Source organism: Perissodus microlepis, chromosome 1, assembly GCF_051167445.1.
Source record: "Perissodus microlepis isolate ML-2025 ecotype Zambia chromosome 1, ASM5116744v1, whole genome shotgun sequence".
In the NCBI taxonomy this organism is placed as follows: domain Eukaryota; kingdom Metazoa; phylum Chordata; class Actinopteri; order Cichliformes; family Cichlidae; genus Perissodus; species Perissodus microlepis.
Genome location: NC_140461.1, coordinates 14330269 through 14342651, shown reverse-complemented (window position 1 = coordinate 14342651; position 12383 = coordinate 14330269). Strand labels below are relative to the sequence as shown.

General features: G+C 41.4%; 1 protein-coding gene across 5 annotated transcripts in view; it reads right to left on the bottom strand.

The window, feature by feature from the left end:
* Positions 1–12383, bottom strand: part of ush2a (Usher syndrome 2A (autosomal recessive, mild)) — a 214996-nt gene that overhangs the window by 5466 nt on the left and 197147 nt on the right. For all 5 annotated transcript variants that reach the window (XM_084931033.1, XM_084931019.1, XM_084931025.1 and 2 more), the window contains 15 exons: positions 9804–9885; positions 9569–9714; positions 8943–9284; positions 8385–8746; positions 7906–8275; positions 7467–7748; positions 7208–7377; positions 6172–6502; positions 2424–2630; positions 2230–2322; positions 1544–1689; positions 1207–1325; positions 914–1012; positions 636–812; positions 69–152 (listed from right to left, as the gene is read on the bottom strand). In XM_084931033.1, the coding sequence (XP_084787159.1) occupies positions 69–152; positions 636–812; positions 914–1012; positions 1207–1325; positions 1544–1689; positions 2230–2322; positions 2424–2630; positions 6172–6502; positions 7208–7377; positions 7467–7748; positions 7906–8275; positions 8385–8746; positions 8943–9284; positions 9569–9714; positions 9804–9885 (3010 nt within the window). The remainder of the gene's footprint in view (positions 1–68; positions 153–635; positions 813–913; positions 1013–1206; positions 1326–1543; positions 1690–2229; positions 2323–2423; positions 2631–6171; positions 6503–7207; positions 7378–7466; positions 7749–7905; positions 8276–8384; positions 8747–8942; positions 9285–9568; positions 9715–9803; positions 9886–12383) is intronic.

Sequence of the window (12383 nt, the reverse complement as noted above, 5' to 3'; positions counted from 1 at the left end):
ACCTGAGAGACAACAAGATTCTGAATCATTGAAGAATGTGTGTGTGCGCGTGCGCGTGTGTGTGTTACCAAGGCCTGTGGCTGGGCTATATCTGATGGTGGGAGTGCTGGCACTGCCACTGTTTGTGGTACAAGTCACCTGGAATGACAGAGCTTAGAGGAACAGAGAGGGAAAGACAAAAAAGAAAACAACTCTGGGTTACAATGAGGTGGGAAAATAAGCATGTATAGATGATGGTAACCAGGCTCTCTGTCCCCTGCAGGGCTAATTACAATATGCAACTCAAATAAAATCAGAGTGGGTGAGAAACATTCATACAAAGGACCAAACTGAAACAGAAAGAGATTTAAAATTGAAGCTTATTCAGTTCTCAAAGCTTTTTCAGCATACCTACTCTAATCAAAGGCCCAACAACTAAAATTTGTAAGTGAGCTTAAAAATATTTAAATTAATTGGACAGGAAAACATGAGAGCTTTTTAGTTTCAACCAGAATGCATTAGTAAGTTTTTTTTTTTAAAGCTGTTTATTCTGTATTCAAATTTTTTTTACAAGATTTATAGAGTTTACTGCTTGCTTTAGTTATTTTTTCTCTAAGAGCACATGTTGTGTTATGTATGCTGTATGTTGCTCTTACTTTTCTGTGAGATGCGTGGAACATGGAGATAGCTGTAGAAGCCAGTATAGATCCTCAGCTGGCTCTCAGTCACACTGTACTCCTTCAGGTATCCGTTCAGGGAGAAAGACCCAGTCCAGTCCAGCCAAATAACAGTCAGGTTACTGTCTACTGAGAAGGGGGATACATACTGGGGGGCTGAAGGGAGAAAGAATGATGGTAAGAAAAATTTGAATGTGTTTTTTATCATTCTTAAAACTAGATATTACTGACTGCTGAGGCAGTAATAAATGTGTTACCTTCACTGAGAGTGTGGATAGTAGTCCAGTTGGAGGCAGTGCTGCCCATGTTATTAAAGCAGGCAGCTCTGAGCTCATATGTGGAGTACGGCTCGAGACCTGCGCAGTTTAATTGTGTTTGTCACAGAAAACTCATAAAGCAGAAAAACGTTTCAAAACAGTTTCCCATCATAATCAAGACTTACAGAATAAAAACTATTATTTTAAATCACCTAACATTGATTTTACTATTCTTTCTTACTGTATGTGTTACTTTTCAGTGGCACTGGTGCTTGATATTTCTTTATATTCACCTGTAACATTGTAGCTCCGCTTTTTACCAAAAAAACTGATTTCTGTTGGTCCTTCAATACAAGGTAGGGGTATAGGCTGGGAGGGCTGAGGGCAAGGCGATCTGAGGTGAAGCTCACAGCTGGGTACAAAGAGTAAAGGAGGGTAAGTGAAAGCAAGATGATAGGGTTTCTTTCTTTTAGTTTGTATGTGCACTTTTCAAATAAGTAAGGAAAGAAGTACAGGTTTATTTAAGTCAAATCCATTTGGTTAATTTTTATTTATATAGTGCTACATCACAACTTCAGTTGCCTCAAGCCACTTTTCAAGAACAAAATATAATTCAAGATTTTGTCCTACCTTTCGATGAGTCCATTGGGCGACAAAGGCTCATCCCATTCCATCTGAACAGAGCGGGAGGTCACGGTGACAAGGCAAGGAGGAGGCTGGTGGGCTGGGGCAGCAGCAAGAGTGTGGAGCTCACTCAGCGGACCACGGCTACAGCACTGATGATGGTTCACAAAGAAGAGATTTTAAAAGTGTTAAAAAATATGGCCTCACTTGCAACTACAATACTCGGGAATGACTTGCAATCAGCAAAATAGATGTAAGTATTTGAATTGGCATTTGAAATTTGACCAATAGGTGAGGTAATCATAAATATTTCCCATCCATTTTCTTCCAGTTATGTAAATCAGGTTGGCAACAGGGACTTGTACCTATCCCAGCTGTCACAGGGCAAGAGGCAGGGTACACCCTGGACAGGTCGCCAATCTGTTGCAGGGCTAACACAATGAGACAGACAAACACTCAAGCCTACAGCCAATTCAGAATCCCTTATTAACCAAACCCCAAGCATGTCTTTGGTCTGCAGCTGAAGCTGAAGGACCTGAAGATAACCCACACAGACCGAGAGAGAACATCCAAACTCTGCACAGACTATCAACAAAGATACCACATATTACCAGATAGTATTCAACTTTAATGACCGAGTATAGTTGTGTAGACCCTGAGTATAATGCCTACCCTACATTTAGTATTATTACCTGATAGCAAGTACAGGCCTCCACTCCTACCCAGTACTGGGTATAGGGACGTAAATCGTGGAGTGTCTGCGGATGCGATGTACCCTCTGAGAGCTAAAGGGAAAGGACAGAGAGGGGTAAAATGTGTTTAAGTTAACATAACAAGGACAAGTTATTATTAAGTATATTACTGAATATAGTAGAAGACTCTTTACCAGAGTGTGGTTGTTGTGGTCCAGTGAGAACACTCTGTAAAGACTAATAATCCCATTGGGTTGGGCAGGAGCATGGATGTCCACTACAGCTGACGTTGCTGAAACGTGCAGAAAAATAGGGGGTCCTACACCCTGAGGTGGGGCAGGCCCTGTTCTTCCACTCACCCATGGACTGGCTGAATGACCAGCTGAATTAACTGCCCACACCTGTCAGATAAGACCACACATTTATCAGTTATGTGGTAACTTTTCAGTTTGCACATTATGCAAGCACAAGTCAATAACTGATGTATAAAAGCAAATGAGAACATGTGATACAGACTATTTACCCCAAACATTAGGATTTCAGATGCATTTTATGAACTCTTCATGATGAAGACGGCTTCTCTTAATTACCCAGTATTCGCCAGAACAACAGAAAGTTATACATCAATTCACTGGACCATCCATCAAAACTACCATCAGCAGTCAGAGCAAAACCTTTTCACCATGCAACTCACCACTAACATATCTGCATGACAATTACTTTTCACCTTCATCAAGGAGTCACAATCACACACACACACACACACACACACACACACACACACACACACACACACACACACACACACACACACACACACACACACACACACACACACACCATAGAGTAATCTTATTTGTGTGGTTGTTTTGGGTATAATTAGAAGGTGTACACAGCACAGGGTCAGGCAGGGTGGAGATTTGCATGTGTAAGTCATCTGTAGCCTGTCAGAAGTAGTGCAGAAGGCAGATGGATGGGTCTGAGCTTTAGTGTTGAAAGTGTGTGTCTGTGCGTGTGGGTTTTTTGTTTGTGGGTATGATTGCAAGATTTCTACGTGCATGCATGTGCATGCAGGGGTGTTACGAGTTGAATTAACCTCAATAATAGTCAATTAGGCCGTGATCAATCAGACTGATTGATCTAAGTGACAGCACAGATGGACCAAGATGGAGAGAGGAAGGAAGAATGGAGGATGGAGCGACTGGGGATCGGGGGGGAAGGAAGATAGGATGAAAGGTGGGCAAGATGCAGGGTAGCAAACAGAGGAATCAGGAGAAATTTAAACTTGGTGTTCTTTTGTATATAGATACAGATAAGTTTAGTTCTACAGATAAGATTATGTTTAGATTGTACTTATTTTCCACGACACACAATATATGTTAGAGCAAACTTCTGGGCTTTCATCACCTGCTCTGCTAACAGATTTCTCAAGAATATCAAAACTTTTCATGTGAAATTAACACTTTACTGATAGTGTTTTCAGACTGGCAGCTGCTCTCCTCTTGCAATTAAACTGCATGTTTTTAGATAAAACATGGTTATTATAAGTGACACAAAAGGTGTAGCTCAGTGGTTATATTTTTGAATCAACAAACTCATTAGAAAATGCAGCCATATGTAAACTTGATTTTCAAAAAACATATTTAGATATATGTTCTCCGAATTTGAAAACAATACACTAAATATGTAGAAAAATGCAATGAAAGTCCAAATATCTTTTAAAAAGATAGAAACACAATAGTAGATCATGTTTATTTAGGTTATTGACATCATACTGATACTTTATGTGTTTATGTGTTACAAATCCTTTGATACTGATGAAAAAAGAGAAACTGCTGGAGAACTGAAAGATAAAGAAACTTTAATTGGATAAATGTTGCATATACAAATCCTAAAGCATATATGTATGTATCTATATATGTAAATATGAATGGTTCCTAAGTATTATTACTGTAAATGAACAAATGTATGTGCTGTTGTAAAATTTTAGTAGCGTACAGAGGGGAACTGAGAAGTAATTAGTTCTCTACTGTACATTAATTATGGCCTTGATTGCATGTTCTCCTGCAACGGTGTTACCTGTGGCCAGTCACATTTACTCTTACTGTTATAAAAATTTGGATTTGGAACAAAGACAGCACACTTAAACAGGCTGAAAAAAAGAGCAATAGCATCAGCTAAATGAATTTTCTTAGCAGCATTTTTAGATCCTGCGCAGGAACTGTCACATGACTTGTTGCTTGAGATGGTATAAATCAAATTTGCTACTGCTGCCATAAGAAATTATGAACTGCAGCAATAAAATACTTCTACCCAGCAACAACCATCTTTTCCCTACCCTGGTAGCAACACAGTGTACGCTTCAATGAGATGCACGGTTTTTGTGGTTTGATTAAAAAGTTTGTGCCACATAGACGGAATGGAGGAAAAAGTTCACAGCTAAAGTCAGCCCAGATCACCTTGCCCTTGATCCACTGCTAAAAGATAGAACTAATCTCCTTGTCCCTATATCATCTACAGACTTTTTACTGCTTCCTCTCCTCTCTTGTCCTCCCCTCTTCCATTGGGCCATGATTTGGTTTATTAGACAAAAAATAAAAATATACCCTGTTAGTTTCCGTGGCAGCAAATGAGCCACCATGGCAACAAACGACTTCAGGAAACTTCCAGATAGTATTCCAACCTTTTTATTGGACGGCTGGACTGCGGAATCAAACTTTGTGTTCTGATAGGCTGACGGTACTACTTGGCGGGTGCATCTAGTTGAGGTGAAGGGGCTAAGTTGTGTGAAAGTGGGCAGTAATTAAAACCAAGCATAAAGCTGTCAATAGAAGCTTATGACCCAGTGTAATTAGCCTAATATGATTTCTCTCTCTGTGCTGTGGTGTGCTAAACTGAACTGACTTGTCCTTGTGTACGCCTGAAACACAGAGAGAAAGGATGAGGTCCCGGTAACAGACACGACATAACAGCTAAATAAAGTCGGGCAGACAGAGAGTAAAACAAACAAGCAGGTAAGTGGTACAGTGTGTACAGAAAGACAGATCAATACACTGACTAAGAAAACATCACTTAGTGCTTAGAAAAACAGAGAAACGCATGGTGAGATGAAATATCTATAAATGTTTACAGTTTCTATGCACTCTGAGACACTCACTTATGTTTACGTGGACAGAAAAAATCCCAAACAAAAAACACATGACTTCACCAATACTCAACACCGCATTGTTCATGCATCCCAATTCCCCAGAGGAAAATCCTCAGGGGACGTGTAGCGGTCACCATTAAAAGGTCTTTCCAGTACAAGCTCTGTTACCAAGGAGGCTAACAGTTAATTCGATTGGCTGGCTGGTAATCAGGAAGTGGGGTGCTCAGAGGGCCCAGTGATTAATGGCTCTGTTGCCCACTCGTCATCTCCCAAAGCTCCTCCTTCCCTCCCTCCTCATGTCATAAATTAGGACCCTCGTAAATAAAGACGGTGCTACAATCAGGCAAACTCAATCAATTACACCGGTTCTCTGGCCTCAGCTCATATGTCTGACAGGCAGGAATGCTAATGTTATTGTTGCTTCCAAAGGGCTAACCTGTCAATTAGTGTACCAATGCACGAGCACAACAGCATGAATATGGACCACTCCATTTAACACCTGTCTGATTACTCGTGTGTTTGTGTGTCTGCGATTGTTCGAGTATATGGATGTCATACCAGTTGATGCATGAGAGTGGTCTTTTTGCTTTATGTGTGCGTGTGTGTGATCTGACTTGTGCAGAAGACAAAAAGCAGGGTACTCGTGCTCTGCAGAATCAAGCCTTCAACCTCTATATTTAAAAAAAATCATTTGAAAATGTTAAAAGATACTTTATGTTTGTGATTCTAGTGGCTACTAATGTCTACTGTCAACACTTTCAAACCTTCTTTTCTACCCAAAACAAATAATATACCTGGTACTGGTATACAGTGTATGGGTGGAGTCCATTATCTTTCCATGTAGTAGAGGAATTCCTGTAAACAGCTGTTGCTGCATCACTGTTGTGGGTGGCCGTGGGGCTATCCAGTCTGCGGTGCACCTCATAATACAGGATTCTACCATTTGGCTGAGCTGGAGGGGACCAGGTGAGTAGAAAGCTGGTCTGTAGTTTGGTGTCTTTGTCAGGTTGGAGGTCTAACAGTGGTGCTGTCTGTCCAGTAGGGGGAGCCTCCAGCGTGAGTATAGATGACCAGTCACTGGAGGAACAACCTAGTTCTGTGCAAGCTTCCACCCTCACCTCATACCTGCCCACAAATAGAAAACAGAAACAGGGGAAAAACAGAACATTAACATGGAGACGTCATATAGAAAAGGCTGATGAGCTCACATGTTTTGAGTCCTGTGGGTTCACACACATTATGTGTATACAGAAATAGCCAGCCAACTGCACATGCACCCTTACTCAGGAATACATAGTACAATGGTAGGTCCACACTGTTGTCAAAATGTTAAAAGTTGACTTTCTTTCTTTTCTTTTTTTTTTTTGATTTCCTGCTTTGAAAAGCCACCATCACTGATTCTGTCCATTTCACATTACACCGTACAAGTTTTTTGTTTTGTGGTTTGTACGCTTAATTGTCCATGTGAACGTAAATAATAATATAGAGACTTAAATAAACATAATAGATTCTTAGAATTTTAAATTATTCTTTTTTTTTTTAACAGTAAAACCAAGTGAAACTGTTCCTTGTAGCGACTAATCGGTTGTACACGATTCCCTCAGTTTTGGAAATTTTTGAAGTTTTACTGTTAGCATTGTCCATTGAAATGTCAAACTGAGTTGCTAAACATTTCTGCAACCAGTTTGGGAAACAGAACTATAACACCAGCAAAAGCTACACTGAGCATATATAGCTACCTGTCAAACTTTATCTAAAAACACACAGTTATAATAATAAATAAATATGTTTTACTGCCTAAAGGTTGGAGAGTCGTGGAGACTGACTGACCTGTGGTAAGGAGCCAGCCCATGAAGAATAGTGTGTCGTTCTGAGAAGGCACTATCTTGTGGAGTGAAATCAGTGCTGATGATGCTGAGCTGGACTGGATCTCTTTGATAAACAGTGTAACTCACTAGGTCTCCATTAGGACGGGCTGGAGGTTGCCACTCTACTCTCACCTAGTAAGATAAAGAACAGCATAGAAAACTTTCATTAACAAGATCTTGATTCAGCTTCACTCACAATGACTAAATAAATGACGACTTGCCTGGTTTGGTCCTACAGGTGTTAACGTTGGGAGACCCACACCAGACGGAGCTGATGGATGCGTCTTTGCAGTGGCTACTGTGCTGCTCACAGCGCCTCTGCTGTTGTTGGCTCTGACAACATAATTGTATTCCACGCTTGGCAAAAGTATGAAGTCGTGGTAATGCGTCTCCGTGCCAACATAGATAACTTCTCCATCTCGGCGGAGTTCGTACCCTGTGATGATGCCATTAGGGTGCCCTGGTGGTCTCCAGCTAATCTCCACTGACTCTGGGCCAGTAACCTTCAAATGAAACATAAAAGCACATCAAGCAGATTCCCCAGTTGTGTTTAATATTTGGTAAATAATTCAATTTATAAAATAGAAAATATCCAACGCTAGCAGAAAATAAATGCTGGCAATAAAGGTTTTAAATACAAGTCAAAGATAAACACACAACCTTAAGTGTCGGGGCAGACAGGCCAGTGGGAGGAGCTTCCTCTGTTGAAGTGGACATTGTGAGACTGGCAGTACATCCACCACTAGTACAAGCCAGCAGAACCAGTGTATATGATGTATGTGGCTGCAGGCCTGATAACACTGTATTTAGGTCTCTTCCACGATAAACCTGTTCGTTGTTAAGTTTCAGCACATATTGAGTCACCTCTCCATTCTGTGTCAGTGGTTTACTCCAGGAAACATGCATACTATTGAATGTGATTTTGTCCACTCTGGGAGCTTCCACTATGGCAGGAGGAGCCTCTAGAGTTGTGATGTTTGTATGAGGACTGGTGATACATCCCTCAGACGTGCAGGCTATGACTGAGTAGCTGTGGACAAAAGCAAAATAAAATGAAGTTTGGTCTTCACATTTATAAAGTTGTTAACCAGAAACTACAAAATAGTATGGCTACAAAAAACAAACAAAAAAAGCAATACCTGTATGCTGAAAAAGGCAGGAGGTCTTCATCTGTGTAGCTGAGAACAGTGGGGTCAAAACTGAAAGAGAAACTGACGTTGTTTCTCTTAATCCTGTAAGACTGAAGTACTCCATTAGGCTCCAAAGGAGGAGTCCAGGACACCACTACCTCACTGGGCCGGCCCTGGAGATGACTCACTGTTGGGGGGGCTAAGCCACGAGGGGGGGCTTGTCTGGTCATTACAGTTACCCAAGGGCTGCAAGTGTGCCCAGCTGGGTTATAAGTACAGACACTGAACTCATACTGTGTCCATGGACGCAAACCATATACTGTATAGGAGTAGGTTTCAGCCTGTCGTGGGGATGCTTCTCTGAAGAGGATCTGTTGGTAGCACAATATTAATGCAATTTTAATTGTTAACCTCGTAAACTGTGATATTTTTTAAATATATATATCAATAAAAAAACAGGACATAAAACAAGATTTTATAAACTGGGACCTCTAGTATATTCTACCAAGCCCTCCTACAACTGGTCAGATTGACTCTAAATTTAGACATTTTAAGAGTTTCACCTACTTTTCCCCTTTCAATATCCTCTTCTTTACTTCTCCCACTCCCTTCTTCTTCCAAACGCCTCCCAAGTAAGAAATATTCTTTAATTGGCCCGTTGGGTTGAGAAGGAGGGCCCCAGGTAAGTGACACCTGGTCTGAGCCAACAAAGAGAGGCCTAGGGGGAGACTGGGAAGCAGGTGGTGCTGCTGCTGTGGCAATGCGCTGAGGAGGGGTGCGTGTGCAGCCTGCTGAGGTACAAGCTTCAAGAGTCAGCGTATAAACGGTCCATGGCTCCAAACGCCGAAAAAGGAAACTACGTGACAAACCACTGAACTCTAGGTTCCCCTCACTGTACAAGTTATACATCTGCAAAAGGAGACAAGAGAAAGAAGAGAAATTTAAAGACAAATATGAAACATATGGGTTTAAGTAGGACATGCGAACAGCACTGACTTTAGATGCAGGTTGCACATGTAGCATACACCAAAAAAATATGTGAAGTGGGCACATATAAACTACACTGAGATATTGTGCTTCATGTTTCTGGGGGTCTTGTGGACTTTCACATGTGGGTCTATGTATGCTATATTGCCGTAACTACCTTGGTCCACATCTTATGCTCAGTGATTTTCTTATGTGTATCGATGTACCGTGATGACTCCATTTGGAGACTGTGGTGGATCCCAGCTGAGCAGTAACGCCCTGCCCTGCTCTCTCTGCTCCACTGTGAAGTTAGGCACGCCGGCTGGAGAAGCCTCCAGGGTCCTAATGTCCACCCACGGACTGGACACGCTGCCTGAAAAGTTACAGGACAGATTCATTGGGGGTGTTCAGTAGCTGGTCTAAATCATCTTTTAAATTAGTTTCTCAACAAATTCAACCTACCTGCCCGATTCAAAGCTTCTATTCGTAGACTGTACTGACTGTATGGTTCAAGACCATAGACTATTGCCTCTAGCTGTGAATCCTGAGAGAGACAAAAAGAGCAGTGTGTGATATAAAAAGATAGGAGATAAAAAGGTAACATCATGAGAGAAAAGGTTGGAGAAAGAGATAACAGGGAAGAAGAATAGTGGGGTCAAGACATGGTTGGGTGAAGACAACAGAATAATTGGTCAGGCGTTAAGAAGGAAAAAAATGGCAGATACATAAAGGCTAACATGAAAGCGGGTAGAGAGCCAAAGCAAGAGACGGGAGAGACAAAATTAGTTACACAAACAAATCCTGCATGAATAAAAACCAGAGCATTACTCATTAAAACATGGAATGAAAAGGAGCATTGAAACAATGGCAAGCTAAGATGACATAACTTGGGATTTGCCATATCAACATTTCAACATACATCCTCTGCAGTGGTAAGCAGACACCAGGAAAGTGGCAGAGACTGAGAGAGAGAGAGAGACTGGCAGGCAGACAGCTGTCCCTTATGGGTGAATTCAAAGCTTCCAGATTGTGTGTTTATGTCACACATGCACCCTTTCATATCACATACACAAACAGACACAGGCACAGGATGTCTGCCAGTAGCTTTAGGCAGTGGGACCTAGCCCAACACCCTGGCAGACACAGGGGCAGTGTGTATGCGTGTGTGTGATACAGAGGGAACACCATTTACTAATTGATAAGAGACACACTGTTGTTTCAAAAGGCCCTAGCGTGCGATGACATGGTAGTCTGGGAGCACCAGGCTCCAGGATGTAGCATTGCCTATTTGATTTTGTGTTTGTTTATGACTGTGCGCTTTGAAACAGGTATGAGAGTGATGTTTTTCAATGTGTGTGTGTGAACATATTTGTGTGGATATACAACACAGGAGATTACATTTCTTTCAAGAGTTGAGTCTGCAGTTAAAATTGTCTGTTCAGGACTGTATGCTTTCACATAACCGAGCATATGTAAAGAGATTAACTGGTAACCCACTTCAATGCAGCGTCAAAGGGATCAAAAAGACTCAGATTCAAACTGAGTCAAATGAAAACCCAGACAAATCACCGTAGCTTGGCACCAAGGATGAACCAGAATGCATGTATTCACTGTTTTCATGTCTGGAAGCCAACATATTTTTCATCCACAGTAAAATAGGATTAATAAGCCCCTAGACACCTAGACACAAGCTAAATCCTCCTGCAAATCACAGCACTTCTCAGTAGACAGAGGGAGGGAGGGACAGAGCGAGAAAGGGTGGGGAAAGGATGGGAAGAGATAGAAAGAGAAACGGGTGGTGGGAGAGAGAAATGGAGACAAAGGAAAAAAAGACAGTGGAATTAAAAAAAAAGTATGTGTCAGTAGAGTAATGTAGGGCAGAGAGTTAAAAGAGAAAAAGTAAGAGGTGAGTAAGTTAATAACTGATGAAGCAAATAAAAGAAGGTGAGACAGAGGAAGGGGGGTGAGAGAAAGAGTAAGACATGGAGAGATTGAGTGAAGTAGAAAAAGAGGGGAGAAAGCTAAAGCGGGTGAGAAAAAAAAAGATAGATGTGGCAAAAGGGAGAGACAGATTAAGTGAGCAGGAATGAGAGATCTCTCTACCTTAAAAGCCAGTGAAATATGTGAGGCATGTGGCCTATAAAGCGGTTAACATATGCACATTGTCAATAGCAGCATCTGGCGCTGGCAGATTTTATAGGAGCGTGGAGACTCTGCTACATGCCTCTAGATGGCAATACATTCAAACACTTTATCACTGAAACACACCACATTAACGGCCTGCTCGCTACATCACACGCACACACTCAACAATCAAGCACTGTGAAATTCACACACACAGGCACGCAGACAGGCTGTAATCAAACAGTGTAGCACTGAAACACACAACTATTACATTACATTAACAGCTCCCTCAATAACTATTCCTCTCTCATACATGCACTTTCACATACACACACAGCGTGCAAAGCCACACAAAGACAAACACAGCCACACCGAGCAAATACTTTTAAGGTATCTGACAATGCGTAGGTAATGGCATACATGAAAAACTACAAAATAAATCATGACATGAACTGAAAGTTACCAGGTAAATTTAATTTAATCCACTAGATAAATCAGTGGGAGCACATATATGAAAATACTGAAAACCATACAGCTGGGACTGTAGTTCCCAATCTGCTTCTTCCAATTCAGCAATAGGTATTTATGACCTCATTTCAATGTTGGGGCCAGCTTCCAAATGGTAAGTAATCTGCATGTATCAAGTACTTTACAAAATATAAAGTATTCCACTTTGTGAAACACTGAAGTATTACACTTGTACTTCTACATACTGTAGAAGTAAAACTGCCAACAAAAACCACCCAAACCCACAGCCAACCTCTAAAGGACCACGGGGGAAGCTGCAATCTAAGATATGAAAGGAAAAGGTTCTTGTCAAGCTAAATTCACTCTGCATGGGCTGGTGCATATGTGTGCGGATGATCAAAGTCACCAATTAATCATACAAAATGCAAAAGAACAGAGAGGGGGAAAGGG